We start from the raw sequence: 25,398 nt of genomic DNA on the forward strand, positions 1-25,398 counted from the left end.
TCAGAGAGAAAGAGAAGCAAAGCATGTAAGAGTCACAAAAATGGAAACATACCTGTTGATGATGACACTATATGGTAATACCTTCTTCTGGAGCAATTTGCAGTGCAGGCATGCTGGGAAAATTTATTTTATATGCTGTAATGATATACAGTAATTGCACACAATAATAATAGTAAAGAACGTGCTCTCCTTTCCAAGGAGACTTGTTGCACTTGGAAGCAATCCCTTCATAAAATTGCAAGTGAATTTCAGCTGATAATGTGCAGGTGGATGCTGTGGTCTTACTAGAGGGTGACAGCCCATTTGGCAGCCTCAAACTAGATCAGAGGCAACTCCATGAGTTATACTTATGCCAGTAATTGTCAGAATGCTGAACAAAGGCTGAGGAGGCCCAGGTGAGCATTAGAAACAGGAAGAAGTGGGGCTAGCAGGTAGCATGGTGATTAGGTTCGAGTCCCAGACCCAGTGACCTGGAAGACACACCAGGCACATGTATGTGCATGCCCAGAATCCCAAGAGAATAGAGGAGAAAGAACTGCAGCATGGCCATCCCCCAGGGAGTGATTTCTTACTTTCTCTCTCTATGTCTCTCTCCGGTGAGTGCATACACCCTATGGGGAAAATGTTGAAAGAAAGAAAAAGAAACTAGAAAAGTGAGAAGAAACAGGAATAAGCGGCATGAGGCAGCCACACAGCAGAGAGTGAGATGCTCTGCGAGACTGCCCCCGTGGGAGGGCTTGAGGTCGTGTCGGAGGTCTGGTATATCGGGCAAGCATGCGCCTATTATCTGGGGTAAGCTGAGGCTGGGGACAGATGGCAACATCAAGTTCTTGCCAGAGGCGTTGACCCTTTGTTTCTCCTGGTCATGGAAGAAGTAAATAAATAAACTTCAACAGAAATAAGGCATATTTATTAGAAATCTGTAGATACTGTACAAATGTAGGTTCGAACGAACCTGTCCACATGTTTTCAAAACCACTGTGAGAAAAAGAAAAAGAAACAGTTAGAGATGCCCAGACAAAGATAGAGAAAAGACACACACACAGAGAGATGGAAAGACAGAGAGACAGAGAGACGGAGAGAGAGAGAGAGAGAGAGACAGAAGGAAAGATGGGGAGAGGCCGGCCGACCCCACTGTCCACATTTCGGCGATGAGCAGTCTTGGTGGTAGAGTGTGTCCACTTGACGACCCAGCTACTGGGAGCTGTGTATCCTGGAGCCCAGAAAGTGGGTTTTGTGAAGGTTTTACAGTCTGCTCTACAACTTAGCACCTCCGAGGGGTCGGGGGACCATGGAAGGCAGATGTGATGTCGGCTGCTCAAAAGTGGGCAAGAGTTCACTGAAAGGAAACTCAGGAGCGATGTCGGGTGAATTTGGGAGCAGAGCAGCAGAAAGTGAGCAGAAGAGTGCAGTGGGAACAGCTGGACACATGCCCTTGATATGAACAGACTTTGTTAGGCAAAGTAGACATTTTCTATAGGTAATGAAGATTTATCAGAGATTCAGCATGATCCATCTCAAAGTTAGACTTTTGGTTTTTAATTTCCATCTTATTCTCAAAATTAACTACAAGATTGTTTGTGATGGTTAACTTTGCATCAGTCCCATCAGGCCGTGGGGTGCCCAGAGCACTGGAAACATTATTTCTGGGTCAGTGAGGGTAGCCAGGAGGTCAGTGTTTGAGGTAGAGGACTGAGCAAAGCAGCTAACTTTCTCCAGCATGGGGGTCTTGTCCAACTCGTTAAGGGCCTGGAGAGAACCAAAAGGAGAGGGGAGGCTGAATTTGCTGCGTGTCCAACTTAAGCTGAGACATACATGGTCTCCTGTCCTCAGTGTTCCTGGTTCTCAGCCCTTTGGACCCAGACTATAATTTACTCCACGGATGCCTGGCTCTCAGGCCGTTGAACACACCACTGGCCTTCTGAGGACTCTGACTGGCAGGCGGCATGCATCATGGGACCCCTCACCCATAATGACGTGAGCTGACACTTGAGTATGTATGTTATCTGTATGACTGGCTCTGTTTCTCTAGAGAAGCCTGAGTAATACAAAGAGCTTATATCCATGTCCATTTAAGACAAAACCAAAACGTAGGTTATCTTACTCCAGATTATAATTGTTTTTTAGCCATGCCTGTCTCCTTTACTATATTTTTTAAAAAAGCAAAAAACGAGGGACCAGCAGATGGTGTAATGGTTACGTCACTGGACTCCCACATAGTGGACCATGGTTCAAGTTCCAGACCTGGTGGTTTAAAACTCACACTGGGCACATGTGCATGCATGCCCAAAATCCTGAGAGGAGAATGGAGGGGACAGGATTGGCCATCCCTCTTGGGGAATGATTTCTTGCTTTCTGTCCCTCTGTCTCTCTCTCTCTCTAGCTAGCCCACGCACCCTGTATCAAAAATCTCTCTAAAAATAAATAAATAAAGCAAAAAAATTTTAAATCTTTTAATTTTGCTTATTCTAATTACAGTTTTTCTTTTAGTTGCACCATTAGAAATGCACAGGTTTGTTTCAGATTTTCGTTGTGCCAAGTTTCTTACCTTGTATCTTACCCTAGTTTCCACCACTTGGAGATGCCCCAGGAGACCTGGTGGAGGGTCAGGACTTTCACCTCAATCCACAATAACAAGCCGTCCCCACTAATTAATGGAGGCAATGTGTGAAGCAGGAGAAGAGTGACCGTCCTCTTCCACTGGCCTCCCCACATTCCGGGAAGGAGGCCTGGAGGCCTGGTGGAGAGTGAGAACTGCTGACTAGAGACCCAGACATTCACTCTCATGGGCAGGAGCGAGGAGTGCCTCCCTTCCACTGCCAGGTGGGAACAGAGGAAATCTCTAAAGCACTCGGTAAAGCAGGAAATGTGGTCACCTCCTTGCAGTAGTCGATAGAAGAACACCTGGGAAATGAACAAGGACAGAGAAGAACTCAGCACTGCCAGCACCAGCGGAGCCATGCAGTACTCTCAGAGCACTTAAATCAGCAGAGAGGGAGTTCATACTCTCTAAGTACCCTTGAACTTGTTTCAAGATCATCCATTTGCTGGGCCATAAAGCAAAGCTGAACAAATTCCAAAGAATTGAGAGTACACAGAGTAGATTTCCTACCAGAGCGGAATCAAACTGAAAATTAGTAACAGAAAGGTAACAGGAAAATCTCCAAATATGTGAAAACTGAACAATGCCTTTTCAAGTAATCCATGAATCAAAAAGGAAATCTTTTCAAAAATATGTTGGGCTGAATGAAAATGAAACTACAACATACCACATTTGTGGGACATGGCTAAAACAGTACTGAAAAGGAAGTTTATAGCACTGAATGCAGGTATTAAGAAATACAGCAAGTCTCAAATAAAAAATTTAAACCACCATCTTAAAAACAGGATTGATTAGAGCCAGCAGGTGGTGTGGTGGATGGTTTGAGTGCTGGACCCAGTGCCTTGAAAAATCACACTGAGTACATATCTGTATGCCCAAAAATCTCAAGAGGAGAATGAAGGAGAAGGGACTGTGTGGCCGTCTTCCCTTGGGAGGATGGCTTATCTCTCTCTGTGTCTGTCTCGTCTCTCTCCAGTGAGTGCACACATCTTACGACAAAAACCTAGAGAAACAAAGGACAAATAAACCCAAAGAATGCAAACAGAAGGCAATCACAAAGAGTTGAATGGAACTGAAAAAAAAAAAATCTGTGAAATCCAGAGCTGGCCTTTTGAAAGCGCCAATAAAAATTATAACCCTCTGGTATGAATGACAAAGAAAAAAGGAGATATAAGCAACCAATATCAGGCCGGCCATGGGGCACACTCTGCTGGACACTGCTCTCTAGCTTGGGGCTCCATGGGACACCAGAGTTCCATTCAGTCCAGCCTGAAGGTGAGGCAGGGTGGCATGCACCTGTACTCCATGTTCTGCAGAGAATAAGGCAGGAGTATCACAGCATAACCAGAGTCTGTCTTAAAAAAAAAAAAAAAAAAAAAAAAAAAGCCAGCCTCAGGAATAAAACAGGAAATATTACTACAGACCATGCAAACATCAGAAACATCAAAAGGGAAATGCCATAAATAACAGCTTGCACATACAAATTTAATAGCTTACATGAAATGGTCCAATTCCTCAGAAACGGCAAGCTACTTCATTAAATGCAGTATGAAAAAGGTGGTTTAAATAGCTATATAACTATCAAAGAATGAATTTGTAATTTAAAATCTTCCCCAAACCAAAACGTACAGTTACAAATGGCTTTACTGGAGAACTCTACTAAATGCTTAAAGGAAAATTAACACCACTTTACACAATTAGAAAACGTTTCCTAATTTATTTCATAAAGGTAATATTACTCTGATATCAAAGCCAGACAAAGAAGTAATATACATGCACATGGACACACAGAGGAAAAAAATCAAAGGTATACATCCTTCAGGAATATAAAAGCAAAGGTATTTTTAAATAGTAGCAAGTAGGCAGAGCCATGGTGGTGCACAGTGCTAGTGATTTTTCATGAAGAAAAATCACGTGATCCTTGGACCAGCAGCTGGCATAATGGCCATGTCGCTGGACTCCCATGTAGTTGACCACAGTTCGAGTCCCAGACCCAGTAGCTTAAACTCATGCCAGGCCCATGTGCATGTGGGCCCAAGATTCTGAGAGGAGAATGGAGGAGAAGGGATTTATATATATATATATATGTATTTAAAAAGTAACATGATCCTATCAGTGGATACGGAAAAAAGAATTTGGTAAAATGTAATGTGAATTCATGATAAGAACTCCCAGAAAAACAGGAATAGAGGAGAAAACCTCACTCATTGATAAAGAGCACCTACAAAAATTCTCCAGCCAATATTTAATGGTGAAAACTGAACATCTTATTCCCAAGATCAGTAAAAGGAAGAATGTCTGCTCTTGGCACTCTTATTCAATGTAGTGCTGAAAGTTATATCAAGTATCATATAATAGTTTGAGAACAAAATAAAAGGCAAATTGAAAAGGAAGAAATAAATCTTTGTCTATTTACACATGACATAATTGATGATGTATAAAATCCTAGAAAATTTAACAAGAATTAAAAAAAGACTTATAGAAATAATGAGCCCAGCAAGGTCCTAAGAGACAAGATAAAAAATTGTTTGAAATTATATATTTGTCTGTGCTAGTAATGGGAGAAATCATCCCCCAAGGGGGATGACCACACCGCAATCCCTTCTCCTCCATTCTCCTCTTGGGATCTTGGGCATGCACGCACACGCGCCCAGCGTGAGTTTTAAGCTGCCAGTTCCAGGACGCGAGCTGCAGTTGACTACATGAGAGTGCAACAACATAGCCATTACGCTAACTGCTGGTCCCTGATTAAGTATTCTTCTGTCCTTTGGGTAGATACCAAGGAGTGGTATTGCTGGATCATATGGTAGTTCAATTTGTAGATTTTTGAGGAATCTCCAAATTGTTCTCCACAGTGGCTGGACCAATTTACATTCCCACCAGCAGTGTAAGAGTGTTCCCCTTTCACCACATCCCCACCAGCACTTAATCGTTTTTTTGTTTTTTTAATCTTAGTCATTCTGACTGGGTTAGGTGGTATCTCATTGTTGTTTTTATCTGCATTTCTCTTACAATGAGGGATGTTGAGCATTTTTTCATATGCCTTTTAGCTATTTGCACATCGTCTTTTAGAGAGTGTTTTTTTCAACGCATTCTCCCATCTTTTAATAGGATTGATCATCTTTTTCCGGGACAGCTACTTGAGTTCCTCGTGAATTCTAGTTATCAGTCCCTTATCTGACACATAGTTTACAAAAATATTTTCCCATTCTGGGGGCTGTCGATTCACACTAATTACTGTGTCTTTTTCCATGCAGAAACTTCTTAGTCTGATGTAATAATTTTTATAAAGACAAGGTGGGAGCCATTAACCTATGTCATTTAACATGGTTTTATAAAGCAAATAATATAGACAGTGGCAACAGGATAGATCAATGAATAGAATAAACAGCCCAGAAATAGGGCTATACAAACAGATTTAACTGAATTTTTAGAGATGAGTGTGTCAAATTGGCAATATATAAAATCTGTGTGGTGACATAAATATTCTCTATTTCTACAGCGTTTTCATGTCAGTATCTCAATTGTGATAGTTTGTTACCATTGAAATAAACTAGGTAAAGTGTACATAGGATTTGTCTTTAAGTTTAATTACAACTGCATGCAAATATACAATTATCTCAAACTTAAAAATTTAACTAAAAAAATGTAAGTTTGGGGACCAGCATGTGGTGTAATGGTTATGTCAGTAGACTCCCATGTAGTTGACTGTGGTTCAAATCCTGGACCCGGTAGCTTAAAACTCATGCCAGGCATGAGTGTGTGTGTGTCCAAAATCCTGAGAGGAGAGTGGAGTAGAGGGAATTGTGGTATGGTCATCCTTCCTGAGGGGTGATTTCTTGCTTTCTATCTCTCTCTGGCAAGTGTACGCACCCTACAGCAAAAATCTGTCTCTTAAAAAAGTAAGGTTTAGGGAACCAGCAGTTAGCGTAATGGCTATGTCGCTGGACTCCCACGTAGTCGACCGCGGTTCGCGTCCCAGACCCGGTGGCTTAAAACTCACGCCGGGCACATGTGCGTGAGTGCCCAAGATCCCGAGAGGAGAATGGAGGAGAAGGAATTGCGGCGTGACCATCCCCTCTGGGGGGTGATTTCTCGCTTTCTGTCTCTCTGTCTCTCTCTGTCTGTCTGGCGAGCGCATGCGCCCTATAGCGAAAAGCCTCTCAAAAAAAAAAAAGTAAGGTTTATAGGAACAGACTATATTAATATATGAATGTAATAAATAGGTATGAGGGGACATATTTATTTAGATTTTCAAAATACCTTTATAGGCCACTATCAATCTTCATTCGACTGAGGAAATTATGGTAAATGACTAACTTGGAATCAGGTAGTATTTTATCTTTAAATCAAGGAAAAGTAGGAGGGATCAAGATGGCAGAAGGGAAGCATCCGGCACTTATCAACTCTGCAATAAAGACATAAGATACTAATTACCCAGGTACATTTCAACTGAAATTTCTAAGGAAGAACACTTGAAATCACCAAAGGAATATCTGAGGTTTCGAAACATTGAAAGTTAAGAGAAATGGCACAGAAAAGGCACTGAAGCACCCACCAGCTGAGATCAGCACACTGAAATCATCAGAAACTTCCCTTTGTTGGGAAGAGATGAGTAAAAATCCCTGGTAGGCTCTGATACCACTGTGGTTGGCATTCTTACTTAACTGCTTGGGAGTCCAGCACTCCACCCAGCCCTGAGTCCAGAGATCCACAAGGCTGCATAACTACAGTGAAGGAACTCGACCTGGCTAACTCGAGGACATGCACAGCTGTAGATGTGTTTTGAGAACAGAGTAACTGATGAAGTGAAAACTACACCAAGATTGGAAATCTTCACATCCCTGAGAATGGACTGAATCCGTTGAGACTGTGTGAGTGGCTGCATCCCAGCTAGACTGAGCAATAAGGCTGTGACCACAGCCCTGGAGCTCACACAGCTTTTTACCTCTTAATGGGACACCATTAAGCAATTAAGTATCTACAGAATGGGTATCCCAAAAGGTGAAGAGGAAAGAAAAGGCATAGAAAATCTTTCATGCAATACTAGATGAAAACTTCTCAAAGAGAGAGAGAGAGAGAGATCTAGATCCAGGAAATTTAAAGGAAGCCAAACAAGGCTCTGCTTTGTAGAGATAGCTAAACCGTCATTGCCCTCACCAGGGAGGTTAGGAAAGGCCCTTAGAAAATGAACCCATGGGGCTGGCAGGTGGCATGGTGTTTAAGGTGGCTGGACTCCCACATTGCTGACTGTGTTTTGTGTCCTGGATCTGATACCTTGCTTTCTCACTTTCCTTATCTCTCTGGTCAACTTCAATAAAATAAAAATAAATAAATAATTACAATGAATAAAATTAAATAATTCTTAAAAAGAAAGAAAATGAACCCATAACAACAACAAGGACAGACAAGGAATGTATTTAGGGAAAATCAGATGGTGTGTGTGTGTGTGAGAGAGAGAGAGAGGGAGAGGGATTTAGAATCATTAGAGTTCTATGCTAGAATTATAGCCACCTATAGGAGGATCCTCTATAAGAAAGTCAGAGATTCTGAATAGGAAAAATGGCATCCTCAGGTCAGTGTATGCAAGTAACAGGGTATAAGTGAATAAAAGTGAGATTGTTTTCATCTTTTTGGCTATTTGTCTGTTAATAATAAGCAATGGTTTTACTGCTGTGAAGGTAGGCAGTATAAAAAAAGCAGAAACTGAAGGGAAAAGCATGACAGCCTGAAGCCACTGTCAAATGGTGGGGACCAGTCCTCGTGGGGAGCAGTTCTGTTTAGGTAATGTGCGGCTGTGAACCTAAAACAATGAAGAGCTGCATGGGGAGGCAAGAAAGGCTCTGCGAGATTTCCAAGTGAGATCATCTTGATTTTTTTCTTCAAATAAGAAACATAGTCATCTATTGAGGATGAATTTGGGGCTGGCAACTTGAAAAGAGGCAAAAAAAAAAAAAAAAAAAAACCTGTTACTGAAAGAATTGTAATGCAGTATAACTATGAGGTGAATCAGGAAACTCTTCAGCTGCCTGCCAGGGTCTATTCGAGACCTCAGCATGAATTTGTAGCAGACAAAATGAAACGATTCCAGTTGGAGCCACTGAATGACCACGCTGTTAGCTAGAGTTAGGAATGACTGAGTATGACAGACACGGCCAAGCTTCTCAGTGTCCTTTGCTACTTCTGGGCTTAAAGTTCAGGTCATATTGAGATCTGAAGTCACTCTGAAAGAAGTCAGAATGAGACAATGTTATCATAGACTGTGGGGAAATTGAGGGACAGAAGATGCCTTTGGGATTAGAGGGCAAGTTCATGAAGGGAGAAGAAGAGGACAAGATCTGGAGATCTGGACAGCTTGGAGGTAGAGTGCTCCCAAATGTCTTGCACCAGGAAAATATTGAAGGCACAGAGAAGGGAGTAATAGAGGAATTTGGGCCAGATATTTACCAAACATGTAATTCTCCTCAATGCTACCCCTACAGCATTGAGGAGAGCTGGGAATGAAGCCAAAACGTAATCCCTGGTTCTCAGAATTTGACGAGTATACCTGGCATTATGAGGAGTGGGAGAGCAGTTGTGTTCAGTTCATTCCCTAAAGTGAACTGGAGTAACCCTCAACCAAAGTCATGTGGGCATGGTTGGATAATGGGACAACACAGTGCGACTTTTCATACAGATTATCTGCACTATTTTAACATCTTATATTTCAAGTGATCCTTTTTGGTCTATAAAACACATTTATTTATATTGTATCACAATAGTAATTATGTGGTAAGCTATTTTAACCCTGGTCTTACCAATTCAAAAGCTGAAACCGAGGCATTAAACACCTTGCAAAATCTATGTGGGTCCACGGTGCTTACGACGATGGGCTGACCTTCCTTCCATGGTTTTCCTGAGCATTGCTGCTCCCTGTGTAGGAAGGCAGAGAGAACACAAACCTCCAGGTCATGGCCTCTCTGCCTCAACACTGTGGACATTTGAAGCCAGGTAGTTTGCGTGGTGACAGCTGTCCTGGGCACTGCAGGGTGTTCACAGCGTCTCTGCCATCTATTCCTCCAGTTACGGCTCCAGTAACTGCCATGTATCTCCTGAAGGACACGATCACCACTGGTTGGCATCCACCGTTCTGGATTCTATAAGAAATTTTCCTATTTAACAATGTACAGTAGCATAATGTGGAACTCCCATTTTAATGTTAGTAGCTATTGCCAGTATTAAATTTATTTAATATTGGCTCAAGAGCAAACTGGATAAGCAGGCAATAATTTCACTGTATCTAAAGATTGTTTAGTTTTTTTGTCATTGCCACTTACATTGACTAATTTTCTGACTCAAATTATTTGGAAAACATGGGCATTTGTGGGACACCTTCGATTTCGTACAGTTTAGGCTCTTACGACAGCAAAGAATGAATACTCAGGCTTTATCGTAAAGGTGGAAGGTTCAGGCAGTAGAACTCAGAAGCCATGTAGAAAGCAAGACTCATTCACGACCGTCTGGCCTTTTCTTTTCTTTCTTTTTTCTTTTTTTAGAGAGAGAGAGATTCTTGCTATAGGGCTCATGTGCTCACCAGAGAAACAGAGAGACAAAAAGTGAGAGACAAAAAGTGAGAAATCACCCCCCAGAGGGATGGCCATGCCTTATTCCCTTCCCCTCCATGTTCCTCTCGGGATTTGGGGCATGCACGCACCATGCCCAGCATGAGTTTTAAGCCACTGGGCCTGGGACTTGAACCGTGGTTGACTACGTGGGAGTCCAGTGACATAACCATTACGCCATCTGCTGGTCCTCCATCTGGCCTTTTCTCGGTCCATTCCATAGGCTACACAGACTCTTTGTCATGGCTTCTTTCTCTGCATCTGTCTAGTGCCCTCTTGCTGCTACTGATCCAGTCCACCTCTTAAGCTCTCCGGTGAGAATTCCCAAAGGAGTGAGTACACCGGCTCGCACTCACTCATGGGAGGTGAGGTGTCATCAGCCAGTTGCCTCCCCTGGTCCAATCTTGGTCCACTTAGAGCAAAGGGCAGCTCGTGACACTCTGTGTGTGGTGCTGTGCTCGAGATGTGTCTGCAAGAAGTTGATGAAGCCAGTCAGTCTTGAGGTGAACATGGCTGACCTGCTCCCACGACTGCACTGGGAGTTCACACTTGGCTGAGACTTGGAAGGGCAGCAGCACCTCTCCCTTTGACATCAGATCTCCTAGCCCATACAAGGACACCAGTAAAACCAGACAACCAAGTCATTTAAATGTATTCACCAGTAAACTATGGCAAGTAAAATTATCCTTTGGAAAACTCCAGAATTAATTTTCTCACCTGTCATCTTCATCTTAAAGACTTCGCGTGAACTGTGCGAATTACCCAATAGAACCCTTTTGATAAGGAGACCATTCAGTCTCTTAATCTGAAACCCCACTTAATTTCCAAGATGTTAGAGTTATTTCAGTTGGTTTAGTGAATTTTCTAAGTGAGGTAGAGTCTCCAAGAATCAAGGGGATTGCACGGGTGCAAGTCGTCACTATTTGTTCTTAAAATCAGGGATTGGAAGAGAGCTACTGAGAATGAAATGGGAGAGGTGCCCCTGATTACCATGCAAAGTGAGAGCTCCCCTTGATAGCTTTGTATCTGCATGTGTATGAACTTGGAGACCTGGAGACACGTCTTTTCTGAATAATTTAATACTTCAGCTGAGTCAAGTCATTCCTCAAAGGAGTTTATTTTTATGGTCATATATAATCACTAGTAATTATGCTATTTTCTCTTATTATAGGTGATGTATGAAATTGTTGGAGCAATTGAAAAAAATAAAGATTCCCTTTCGCAGAATCTTCTGTTTGTAATGAAAAGTAAGTTGAATTGCTTTCTTCCCTGTACTAATTAAAATGCCATGCATCCCCTATTTCTCAATCTCTGGATGTCATCTATAAAATATTTTACAAGCAAAAGAAAAAGTATCTTTTGTATTCTCTTGCCTAGAATAATATGGGATGGGTCTTGCCATACTATACATTGGCTATGATTTTATTTTGGAGTGGAAATCATACTTCAACGGAGTTTTCAGCAGATAGAAGTGTGCGATGGACACAGGAGTTTTCTGTGAAGACGAATGAAGATGAACATGGCTTCTAAAGTTATTTAGGCCAGAGTTGGGTGAATTTCATTACTTAAGATGACTCTGGACCACAGTCAAGTTTGTATTTTATTCTTTGTACTTGCAGCTATAAAATACACTCACTAAGAAGAAGCAGCCTATAAATTTGTATATACATGTATGCTTATAAATATGCACGTAATATGTATACAGATGTGTAGGATCCTTTTACTTAGTGAACATTAATAATTTATATATACCATAAATCTATGTAAAACCATATTTATGCTAAATTTATATACATACATTATATAGATACAGAAGTATACTTCCTTATATGTAATATACACAAGTCTCTCTCTCCCTCTCTCTCTCTCTCCCTCTCTCTCTCTCTCTCTCTCTCTCTCTCTCTATATATATATATATATATATATATATACACACACATATATATACATACACACTTCTATCTTTCTGGTAGTTATTTTCTTAATTGCAGTTCTATAGTTACTCAAGTTTTTCCAATAGCCTTTTTAACAAATTAAAAGATAATATATTTTATGTTTTAAGTTGCTGTGAATGAGATGAAGTCAATGTCTTTCGTGGGAAAAGAAGCATGTGGTAACCTTTCGTGGAATGCCTTGGAGTTGGAACTAAGACATCCACGTCACTTTCTGTTTAAGTTGTGTTATGTTGTATTTCACAAGATCTCTCTGCATGCTGCATAGAACTTACAGTTATTGTGAGTTCTCTTAACTGAAATGAATGATACAACGAAGATGTGGGAGCATACCATGAAAAAAGAAGGCATGGAAATAATTGATCCTATTTATTATCGCTGGGAATACCTTCCTTCTAGTTTCCAATTACTTGAACTTTAATTTATAATGCACTTCTACCCGAGTCCTATCTTATATGAAAATCTAATATATAGCATGTTTCAGAAGCAGGTGCAATGCTATTTGCTTCTTTTTTTTTCTCGTCTTGTGATAATAGGATATAGACATTTAGATGAGAGTATGATGACTAGTGAAATTATAATTCTGCATATTTTAATAGAGTCCCTGTATTTTAAAGTCATTTTTTGTGAGTACTTGTTAAGTTTTGAGAAATAAAAACAGCTGAATCTTAGTTTATCCTAAATATTTTGGGGTATAGATACATTTGACAGAATTCATAATGTTCCCTTACATATTTATATAGGAGATGGCAAGCATTTCCTCTCAAGAGCTAGAGCATAAATATCTTAGGCTTCTGAGCCACAAGGTTTCTGTTGGAATTACTCAATTGTCCTGTCGTGACATGAAATCAGCTATAAACCACACAAATGCACAAGGCTGTGTTCCAATAAAACTTTATTTACAAAAATAGGTGGTGGACCATGTTGGGTCCACAAGCCATGGTTGCTCACACATCTTGTCATATAAGCAAAAAGTGCATGTTTGTGATCGTCGTTTATGATGTGGAACATTTTGACACTAGCTATCAAATCAGTATTTTGTTATTTATTAAAGAATATTTTGTTATAGCTATAATAATTTATAAATTATTATCCTATAATAATAATTAATTCCCAGGTATTTTGCTAAGTACTTGCTTAAACTTTCCAATTCAATCTTTGTCATCAAATGCTTCCAGTTGAAAAAGACGGTGAGGTCTGTTGTAGCGCCCTTGTGAACGGAGCTATGTCTACGAGACATTTGCCCAAGTGACGTCATGTAACTTGCAGCAGGCACGACTCACAGAGAAATGCAGCTGATTATCTATTTGTGCCTGAGTTTACAAGTAGAGTCTGCTCTATTTAGAAAAAGGCAGTCTCAGAGAGTGAATTCAGACTGAAGCTGCATATGTGAACAGGAGGTTTGGGATCGTTGCTGACGTGTCAACAGTGACTGGGTCTTCTATTGCTGAGTGTCTCTGCTCATCATTGTGGGCACTTAAGTGGGCTTATCCCATCTTACTGGCAAAAACTGCGATGATCATAGATCCTGGGGAGGAATACATCCCATTTCAATGTGTATGTAGAGTGAGATGGGAAAATGGTGACCGCTTGTCACAGGACAGAAAGGATGAAACTGCCTCCTCACTGGGGGTCCTACGTGAGGTCCTCAGAGACAAAAGGTGGCAGGGCCCCAAGGGAACCCACTCTCTCTGCTGTTGGCTGACCTCTGGTGTTAGAGCTGCAAGCATGACAACCTCTCCCTGTGTGAGCAGGAAAAGGGGCCCTCCTGTGTCTTCATGCAGTGTGACCATAGGAAGAGAAAACACAGAAAAGAGTTTGTTATGTATTTCGGTACATATATGTCTAGTGCCCTTAATTTTTTTTAAAGTTTTTTTCTTAATTATAGGAATGATGGATTGCATTATTATTATTATTATTATTATTATTATTTGAAAGAGAGATTTGTGCTATAGGGCATGTGCACTTGCCAGAGAGACTGAAAGCAAGAAATCACCCCCCAGAGAGAATGGCAACACTGCAATTCCTTCTCCTCCATTCTCCTCTTGGGATCTTAGGAACACACACACACGCACCTGGTGTGATTTTAAGCCAGCAGATCCAGGACTCAAACCGCGGTCAACTGCGTGGGAGTCCAGCAACATAACCATTATGCCTCCTACTGGTCCCAAATTGCATTATTTATCTGTGGGTCCATTTATACATAGATGCCATAAATATGAAGAATAGTTGTTTAATACTTAGTTAAATGAGACATGAATTACGTTTATTATTTGGAAGTGGTTTCAAACTTAAATTTACAAAATTAGCACAAAGAACTCCTACATGCTCTCATCCTAGATTCATTGCTTTCGTTCTCTTTCACTCTTCCTTTGTTCTGTTTTTATTCTGTTCCCTCTCCCTCCCTTCTCGTGTGCGTGTGTGTGTGTGCATGTGTACGTGAACTTTCTGAATTACTTGAAGGTTGATCACTTGCTTCTACACGTCTAAATGCTTTGCTCTTGGCACTTAAGTGCAAGGACCTTATCTTACCTAACCTCAGTAAATGATCAAAATATTAAACATTGATACAATACCACCATAATCCAGAGTTCATAAAAAATCATTAGCAATTACCCACTATCATTTTTATAGTGATCCCCCCTCCCAATTGAGGGTAATTCGTTGCATTTAGCTATTATTTCTCTTTAGTCTTTAAGCTGAGATGGTTATCCAGCTCTAAGCTCTATCTTATCTCCCGTGACATTAATATTTCTAAAGCATTAAAGAACATTTCATTCATAGTGCCCCTCCACTTGGATCTCTTTGGTATAGTTTCATATTAGAGACAGTTCATGCATTTTTCTTGCCAAGAATCCCTCAGGGTCAGTAGGTGTCCCCAAGCATCAGACTTGGAGGCAGTGACCATTTGAAATGTCGTGACCCTGATCACTCCGACAAGGTGGTGTCCTTCAGCTTCCCCTAATTTAAATCTGCTGTTTTCCCTTTGCTGTTGAGTTATTTGTGAGGAAGTGCATTAATACTTAACGTATGCCAACGCTCTGTTCCTCATCAGACCTTCACCCATTAGTTTTGCATAGACTTATGACGCTTGCTGCTGCATCAGTTGCTTCTCTTACAATTGTGGTGTTTTCTAACCTCATCTTTCCTTCAACAATGACATTCTTCTGTAAAAACAGCCAGTTCTCCTTTACTCATCAATTGCTAATTGATTATCAGTGACAACTCATGGGTTCTTATTTCATCCATTTTCCATGGACCCACAGATAAATAATAACCCATTGCTATCCCAGTATTGATGTTTAAGTTGTCTAAGACCTTGCCAATAGAATTTCTTCTGGCTAGCCTCTGTGTCCTTTTTGCAGGTTCTCATGATATTTTCAGTATTTTCTTACATTCGAATCCTCCAATAACATGCAATAATTCCCTCTCTTGCCTCAGAACTAGAATTAGCTGTTTACACAAGAGGCCTTGGTTGATTCAGGGGCTGGGTGAGCTCACTGCTGCTCGGGTGTTACTGCTTTTTGGACCTTCCAGAACTTGGAGATTTAAGAACAGATATAGATAATACAGAGAAATGTTGCACTATGTTAAAAATCATAAATTTATCCTGACATCTCTTCATTTCAACCCCAAACCACAGGGTTTCTTTTTGCTCTGGCATTTCGTAATTGTATCTCCTTTCTCTGGAAGTTCTCCCTGCTTCCCTGCTTGTTTATTAATGTAGTGATTTCTCCACTGAAGGCATTGCAGCTATATATTATATGGGTCCTATTTTGCACCTGAGCAGGCAAAATAGTTTGAGCATGGAAAAGATAGACACTAACTGCTTTGCTACTAAGCATAGCTACTGTATGATGCACGAAGTGTGATCTGAAGTGATTTATACACATCATTTCATGCCTTAATTTTGCAGTAATTCTCAGGGAAAGTAACGACATCATCATTTGGTAGAAAACACTCTTAACTTGCCTCCACGCAGATAAAAGCAACACAAGGAATGTTTCTTCCAGATCTTTAACCATCACATACAAGGATTTCACTCTGCTATTCAGATTTGCAACCTCAAATTCACTCATCTATGCTCCAGTTTCTCCCTGCGATGTCAAGAAAATAACATGGACCCCAAATTATTATATTTGTATAATCTAATGTCTGAAATATATCAGTTTGCTTCTACCTTCCCAGTTTAACTAGCTTAGAAGACAGGACATTTCTTTTTCCTTATTTAACCTAACAGTAAGTGTAACCCAGTGTGGCAGGGTCCCACCGGTGTTTACACAGGAGTCTAAGGCAGTGTAGATCCTGGGGAAATATTTTCCTGGGATGGAGAGTTGCTGACAGAAACCATAATTCTTCATCACTTGGTCAAGTGCACAAAAATCCCCTTAGGTCTGAGCAGGTAAGATTTGGTTCCATCAATCAGGAAAGAAGTAAGCCTTACTCGGTTAAGTGTGAAAGACCAAGTGCTTAGGCAGGGAAGAAGGGGACATGGCCAAGGAGCCCTGGCCAAGGGCAGTGAAGGTCACAATTTGCCACGTGGTATGAACAGTGGAGGAAACGAAACAAGGGTATAGAGAAAGACTTCTCAATCACTGGCTTCATTGGGCACACGGAACGTTGTCAGTGGGTCAAGTGCTCGTGTGAGAGATACGTTAAACACGCAAGTAAGTAACGACTTTCACGCCACTGACGATAATCATTTATTTATTTCCTAGCTAGTGAAAACGTTGTGATCCATCATTTGTTCCAGTCGAAACTGTCACAAACAGGATCCCTGGTATCTTCTTATCCTTCCTTTAAATTCCGTGGCCATAAATCCTCCCTGCTCAATAAGAAAATGACAGCTTCTTCAATTACTGGAGAAAACAAGAATTATCTAGAACTTAGTAAGGTAGGAGGTTTTGTGATTCTTGTTTGGTTGCTTCTAAGATTACTTAGTATATTTGCTGCTTCTATTTTAGAACGCACAGTTTTGACTGGATGGGGAGGAAATGACAGTTGAATAGAAAGAATTAGAGGAAAGGATGCCCACTGAGGTGGGATCATCAGAGAGGAAGCCACAGGAGAGAGACAGTGCAGTGCAGAGCACGGTGCTGGTCACAATTGGTTCCTCTCTAAGATCACCTTTGTCATAAATGAAAAGTAGCTTCAGGGACAGCAGGTATAAAGAAATGAAACTTAGCTACCATATTTTATTAATACCAATCATTTCAGAAGTTTTAGGTCTCCAAACAGTAAATTGTCATTTCTTATGAAGACATATTTTTCAGATGCTAGAATATTTTCACCCTCTATGTGCAGATTTTCAGCTTATTTTTGTATGATATTAATTTTTAAATGTGTATTTGTCCTGCTTAAGTTTGGTTGTACCTACAGCCTAAAGGTTCTATTTGTAAAAGAAAACTAAAATCTCTGTAAGGAGTTGTTTCAACTTTCAGGAAATATGCATAGAGGGCTTTAACTTTCCTAAGAGCCCAAAGCCAGATTGTATTCCAGTTTGCTTTGCTGTGTCTACCAAACTCTAAAAGATGAGAAGTGTAATTGGCAAGGTGTTCAGGACTATCAATTTTAGCAATGCAGTTGAAGCCATTTTCTGGAATACATTTCAGCTAACCAATTAAAATAAAAGCATAATTAAAGCCAACTCTATTTTAGATGAGCACCAAAAATGCGTATTAAAGTGTGTGTGTGTTTGTGTGTGTGTGTGTATGCTTGCATGTGTGCATGCATACATTTATGTTTATTTTTAGTCAGTAAAGTCTAGAATCAGGGATCCTTGGATGCAGTTTTTCTGTAACTGGATATTCTCAAGAATTCAATCTCAATGCAGAGGAAATGGTGTCTTGTACATAAAAAAGACAAAGAGTTACTCTTCTAATGACGATCTCTATGGGGGAAGAGGTCTCAGTAAGCCTTCTGGTCCTTCCTTTTGCAATCATCCTGAAAATCAAGAGCCAGAAATCACTGCACACCTCTAAACTGTAATTTTTAACCTCAATTATTAAACATCACAAGGCCTAGATGCCATTAATCTTTTCCCTAAAGGACTGCAAGAGGGAGATAATTCACAGTAGCTCCTCCACCCAGAAAGGGAAATTGAGTGTTCAATTTCAAGCAATGGAGATTTATTTATTACGATTATTCCTTAAGTGCTCCATTTCTCACTTCCCTTATTCCTTCTTTCAAACTGCTTCATCCCTGTTCATCTGCACTGTGAACAGCAAGATAGGATTTTACTTGCTCTTTAACGGAGCGTTATGCTTTGTCTTGTATTTATAGAAAACAGGTTGATCTTGGGCCAATGGCTTTGTCGTGCATTGCCTTGTCGGGTGGAATTAATCACTCTGCTCGACAGTTCATCTTAATAGAAAGAGACGAACCATCATCAAAACAGTAGCAGCGCCACATTGGCAAGAATGTTTTACTGGAATTTTTTCGAATATCAAGACCTTTTTATTCTAAGAGAAATAAGAGCGACAGCTTTAGATCAATAGATAGCGTTGGTGTAAGTCTGCATGACTTGGTGGAATGTAACAGTGCATTAGTGGCCAAGGGTCCTTTTAACCCCTGGTGGAATTTAGTGAGTTGCGTTCTGCCCTTTATTTTATCACCCCATTTGCCTCATTTCCACTGATTTTTAAAAATCTCCATTATGGTTTAATCTTTGCTATATATGATTTATTTTTTTCCTTTTAAGAGCTGTATTTAATTACTTATTGGGAACCAGCAATTAGCGTAATGGCTATGTTGCTGGACTCCCACGTAGTTGACCGCGGTTCATGTCCCAGACCTGGTGGCTTAAAGCTCACGCCGGGCGCATGTGCGTGCGTGCCCAAGAGCCCGAGAGGAGAATGGAGGAGAAGGGATTGCGGCATGGCCATCTCCTCTGGGGGGTGATTGCTCGCTTTCTGTCTCTATGTCTCTCTCTGTCTGTCTGGCGAGCGCACGCGACCTATAGCGAAAACCTCTCCAAAAAAAAAGCTGTATTTAATTACTTATTGAGAAAAAGCAATTAGCGTAATGGCTATGTTGCTGGACTCCCACGTAGTTGACCGCGGTTCATGTCCCAGACCTGGTGGCTTAAAGCTCACGCCGGGCGCATGTGCGTGCGTGCCCAAGAGCCCGAGAGGAGAATGGAGGAGAAGGGATTGCGGCATGGCCATCTCCTCTGGGGGGTGATTGCTCGCTTTCTGTCTCTATGTCTCTCTCTGTCTGTCTGGCGAGCGCACGCGACCTATAGCGAAAACCTCTCCAAAAAAAAAGCTGTATTTAATTACTTATTGAGAAAAAGCAATTAGCGTAATGGCTATGTTGCTGGACTCCCACGTAGTTGACCGCGGTTCATGTCCCAGACCTGGTGGCTTAAAGCTCACGCCGGGCGCATGTGCGTGCGTGCCCAAGAGCCCGAGAGGAGAATGGAGGAGAAGGGATTGCGGCATGGCCATCTCCTCTGGGGGGTGATTGCTCGCTTTCTGTCTCTATGTCTCTCTCTGTCTGTCTGGCGAGCGCACGCGACCTATAGCGAAAACCTCTCCAAAAAAAAAGCTGTATTTAATTACTTATTGAGAAAAAGCAATTAGCGTAATGGCTATGTTGCTGGACTCCCACGTAGTTGACCGCGGTTCATGTCCCAGACCTGGTGGCTTAAAGCTCACGCCGGGCGCATGTGCGTGCGTGCCCAAGAGCCCGAGAGGAGAATGGAGGAGAAGGGATTGCGGCATGGCCATCTCCTCTGGGGGGTGATTGCTCGCTTTCTGTCTCTATGTCTCTCTCTGTCTGTCTGGCGAGCGCACGCGACCTATAGCGAAAACCTCTCCAAAAAAAAAGCTGTATTTAATTACTTATTGAGAAAAAGCAATTAGCGTAATGGCTATGTTGCTGGACTCCCACGTAGTTGACCGCGGTTCATGTCCCAGACCTGGTGGCTTAAAGCTCACGCCGGGCGCATGTGCGTGCGTGCCCAAGAGCCCGAGAGGAGAATGGAGGAGAAGGGATTGCGGCATGGCCATCTCCTCTGGGGGGTGATTGCTCGCTTTCTGTCTCTATGTCTCTCTCTGTCTGTCTGGCGAGCGCACGCGACCTATAGCGAAAACCTCTCCAAAAAAAAAGCTGTATTTAATTACTTATTGAGAAAAAGCAATTAGCGTAATGGCTATGTTGCTGGACTCCCACGTAGTTGACCGCGGTTCATGTCCCAGACCTGGTGGCTTAAAGCTCACGCCGGGCGCATGTGCGTGCGTGCCCAAGAGCCCGAGAGGAGAATGGAGGAGAAGGGATTGCGGCATGGCCATCTCCTCTGGGGGGTGATTGCTCGCTTTCTGTCTCTATGTCTCTCTCTGTCTGTCTGGCGAGCGCACGCGACCTATAGCGAAAACCTCTCCAAAAAAAAAGCTGTATTTAATTACTTATTGAGAAAAAGCAATTAGCGTAATGGCTATGTTGCTGGACTCCCACGTAGTTGACCGCGGTTCATGTCCCAGACCTGGTGGCTTAAAGCTCACGCCGGGCGCATGTGCGTGCGTGCCCAAGAGCCCGAGAGGAGAATGGAGGAGAAGGGATTGCGGCATGGCCATCTCCTCTGGGGGGTGATTGCTCGCTTTCTGTCTCTATGTCTCTCTCTGTCTGTCTGGCGAGCGCACGCGACCTATAGCGAAAACCTCTCCAAAAAAAAAGCTGTATTTAATTACTTATTGAAGAAAACACACTCTGTCATTTTCCACTGATGAGTAATCTGCTAGCCCCTTTTAGTAGTTTAAACAGAAGGGCCCAGCCACGTAGCACATGCTGCAGGCAGGCAGAGGCCACATGGGAGGTCCAGGGTTGAGTACCCGCCCCCTGGAGCAGCTGGCACCTGCTCCTAAGACAGTGAGGCAGGAGGAGGCAACACAGACCTCATCTGCAAAGATTCCACACACACACACACACACACACACACACACACACACACACGTACATGTGTACCTACATACATAGATGCAAAGGAAGGGAAAATAAAACACAGCTAAGCCTCAGCTCCATGCATCCATCCAGTTACTGGGTTCTGTTCACTTGAAGGGAACAAGTCAATGATTATCAGAACATCACATTTTTATAACATAAAATAGAACACTTTGTCCCAGAGTGAGCTACATTTTACAATCAACGTGAACAGTTAGTATCGTAAGCAGACTACTGCAGTGGGTGTGCCCTACCAAGTGAAGGTGTGTTCTTGGATTAAAATGGGTGCATGCTGGGGATGGATCTGATCCATGAAATAGCCGTGCCCTCGAAAGCTGGCCGTGCTGCTGTCACAGGTGGCTGCCCATTTCCTCAGCGTACAGGAGCAGTAAGAGAGTCACGTGGGTCTGGTTGTTATCTCCCATGCTCTCTGTAGTTGCCTGTAAATGAATTTGCATGGATGCAAGTCTTAGTATTTTGTTTGTTTGTTTTTGCTTCTTCTGAACTGGAATCTAGTAAAATTAATTTGCTCTTCTTTCTCTTTCCTCCCTCTTCTCCTCTCTCCATTCTCTTTTCTTTCTTTCTTTCTTTTTTTTTTTTTGTTTTTATTACAGGTCTTAAAAAAGAAAGGAGCGTCTACATTTCTTCAAAGACTAGAACGAGGAGATCCAATCACTATAGCATCACAACTGAGGGTCAGCAAAGTTTTCAGATTTCAAAAATTTAATGTGCAGGATCAGTAGTTGGCATGATGGCTATGCCAATGGACTTCCATGTAGTCGACCACGGTTTGAGTCCCGGGCCTGCTGGCTTAAACTCACACCGAGTGTGTGTGCATGCGTGCCCAAGATCCCAAGAGGAGAATGGAGGAGAAGGGATTGCGGCATGGCCATCTCCTCTGGGGGGTGATTTCTCGCCTTCTGTCACTCTGTCTCTCTCTTTCTGGTAAATGCACGTTCCCCATCTCAAAAACCTCTCAAAAAAAAAAAAAGAGAATTAAAAAAAAATGAATGTGCATTTATATCAACTGTAGGATTTTCACATAGGTTATCGTTGTTCTATTTTTGACAACTTGAATATCTTCAAAACAAAAGGTAAACACACATAATGCATGAATGCATACTAAAAGTTGTGAATTAAAGATAAAGGGTTAAAGATTTTAAATAAACAGCTCTGTGTTTTCTATCAGTGTCTCATTTGGAGAATGAGTTGGGTTTTGCCTCTCTCCTCAGAAATCACTAGCGGATATTATTGGCAAACTTCAGAGGTGCACCCTCCACTTCGTTCATTGCATCAAGCCTAACAGCTCAAGGCTGCCCGACATGTTTGATAGCTTTTATGTGTCTGCTCAGCTGCAGTATATCGGGGTCTTGGAAGTGGTGAAGATCTTCCGACATGGATACCCCATTCGCCTCTCCTTCTCAGATTTCCTGTCAAGGTAAGGCCTTCTGTTGCTTGGATCACTGTTTCATCTGCTCTGTAGTGCAGTGTGCTGCCAGAATTGTAACTAGGAGTTCCAGTTTCCTTTCTGGGCATCGCTTTGTATTCTTCTTTCTGTTTGAGAGAGAGATTTTTGCTATAGGGCGCATGCACTCACCAGAGAGAAGAAAGCAAGCATTCACTCCCCAGGGGAGATGGCCATGCCACAATCCCTTTCCTCCATTCTTCTCTCTTGGGATTTTGGGCATGCATACACACGCACCTGGCATGAGTTTTAAGCTGCCCAGTCCAGAACTCAAACCACAGTTGACTATGTGGAAGTCCAGCAACATAACCATTATGCCATCTTCTGGTCCCTTGTTTGTATCTTTCTATTTAGAGTAAATGAAATACTCTGAGAAATGATAACATACACTGGCAAAACATTTATCAAAAGTTATTGAACCTTACTGAAAGCATGCCTTAGAAACCTTCTCCACGTTCCCTCAAATGTATAGATTTCCTTGGATTTAAAGACTTAAAAGACTTATTAAATAGTCACATTTGATCTTTACATAATATCTCATATTTTAAAAGAGAATGGGCCAGCCCATGGCATGGTGGCTAAAGTGGCTGAATCCCACATGCCAACTGCATAGTTCCAGGCCCAGACCCGAGGGCTTGAAAAACATACTTGATGCTTGTGCATATACACCCAGAATCCTCAAAGGAGAATGGAGAAGAAGGAATTGAGCATGACCATGCCCCTGGGAGGTGCTTTCTTACTTTCCCTCTCCCTACCTCTCTCTGCCTTTCACTAGTGAGTACATGCATCCTATGGCAAATGAAAATAAAGTAATAAAAGAAGAGTGTACATATGTGATTATTTCGTTCTTTATATTTATGAAAAAAATGTTATTTAGGTCAGCAGCACACTCACAGGCCACACTCAGCCTAGCAGTTGTGTTTGTAAATAAAGTTTTATTTGAACACAGCCATGAACATCTGTTGGCATAAGTATGAAGCCACCTTTGAACTGCACTGGCAACAGAGGCAGCATGCCATCGTGTGAAATATCTGCTAAGTATTTATTATCTATCCTTCAGAAGAAGTTTGTTGATAAATTCAGCTCTAAGGCACACAGTGCAAGACAGTGGGCTAATTACAGGAGAAATCCATGCCATGTGCCTCACCAGTGCGCCTGTGGCACGGCCCTGGTGTCCCAGCCCTTTGCAGTGAGCACCCAGATCAACACCGTCCTTTCAGGCTGTGTATTTGTGCATACGTGTTTCTGCTTCATCAGAAACGCTAGTCTGATTTTATTCTGACTTCTAATACTCACCGACGAATCCATTTTAAAGAGATTAGTGAGTGGATATTAACCGAGTTTAGGTAGCTAATAAGGACTGTTCTAGCCCAGGCCTTTGGTTTACCTTCACTGCTGCTTCAGCTTTAGCTTGACAAAGTTCTCAGTGTAGAAGACAGTGCATAGGCAAAGAATGGCCACCGAAGGCTACCGATGGATAGAATATCCACAGAATGTTCTAGAAGCACAAGAAGGTGGTCATGTGGGATCAGAGGTGGCTTTTGAGTGAAGGTAGTATTAATCTTGATAAAACTAATGAGATTATCATTTTTAGGCATTCAAAAAAATGCAAGGTGGGTTGACAAAAGAACACCAGAAAACATTTGGTAATCCTATATAAAATGAATTGAAATCTAAAAATAATGCCGATGTAGAATAATATCAATATGACAAGTACAGCATTTACCATTTATGGTTAAAAGCTAAGTGTACAGTTATAAGATGGAAAAATCTGATAAATCATTTGTTTCAAAGAGACTTGAAGACTTTTCTTCACTAGTTCAATGTGAGTCACTAGTTTGAATAAGCTTCTAAACTGAAACAAAATAAGCAAAACAAAACACATAAATCACTAAATTTGAAATATTTCAGAGCAGAGGATAGAATATTTAAACTATAACTAAAATTCCATATTCAATTTTTATAACATTGTTTCTCTACAAGAAAGTAGTCCTTGGGCCAGCAGATGACTTAATGTTTACATGTTGCTGGACTCTCACACAGTCAACCACAGTTTGAGTCCTGGACCTGGTGGTTTATACTCAGGCCGGACACGTGTGTGTGCACGCCCAAAATCCTGAGAGGAAAATGGAGGAGAAGGGATTGCAGCATAGTCATCCCCCAGGGGGTGATTTCTTGCATTCTGTCTCTCTGTCTCTCTCTGTCTTTCCGATGAGTGCATGTACCTTATAGCAAAAATATCTCTTAAAAAAAAAAAAGCAGTATCATTTGTTTATTGTGCATCTAGGCAAATTTCTCAAAGACACACAAAGAAAGTAAACATGTGAGGTCCACCCAAGCCATCTATGTTGAAGCACTAACAGGACATAAGATACATGCAACCGCTCAACCTCCTAATGAAGGGTTATGTTGAACCTGGAGAACGCATATGTCAGATAGTCATTTGTGTTTAAAAATGTAAAAGATACTTACAAGTAAGATAATAAGCACACTGGCTCCTACTTTATAGGGAATAACTGCAAAGTTTGGCATTTCATAGGGAGAATAAATCAATAATAAATCTGAATATAGGAATTAGTTGTGTGGGGTTTGAAGTAAGAGCAGAGGTGTCCTGGACCTGGTGGTTTATACTCAGGCCGGACACGTGTGTGTGCACGCCCAAAATCCTGAGAGGAAAATGGAGGAGAAGGGATTGCAGCATAGTCATCCCCCAGGGGGTGATTTCTTGCATTCTGTCTCTCTGTCTCTCTCTGTCTTTCCGATGAGTGCATGTACCTTATAGCAAAAATATCTCTTAAAAAAAAAAAAGCAGTATCATTTGTTTATTGTGCATCTAGG

The 25,398-nt window shown here is 41.6% G+C and overlaps 1 protein-coding gene across 1 annotated transcript in view; it reads left to right on the forward strand.

Moving 5' to 3' along the window:
* MYO16 (myosin XVI) overlaps positions 1-25,398 on the forward strand; it is a 603,762-nt gene that overhangs the window by 405,056 nt on the left and 173,308 nt on the right. Inside the window, 4 exon segments of the mRNA XM_027776197.1 lie at positions 11,375-11,450; positions 16,874-17,049; positions 21,710-21,790; positions 22,328-22,533. Of these exon segments, the coding sequence (XP_027631998.1) occupies positions 11,375-11,450; positions 16,874-17,049; positions 21,710-21,790; positions 22,328-22,533 (539 nt within the window).

This window comes from Tupaia chinensis, unplaced genomic scaffold, assembly GCF_000334495.1.
Source record: "Tupaia chinensis unplaced genomic scaffold, TupChi_1.0 Scaffold000644_1, whole genome shotgun sequence".
NCBI classification, from domain to species: Eukaryota; Metazoa; Chordata; class Mammalia; order Scandentia; family Tupaiidae; genus Tupaia; species Tupaia belangeri.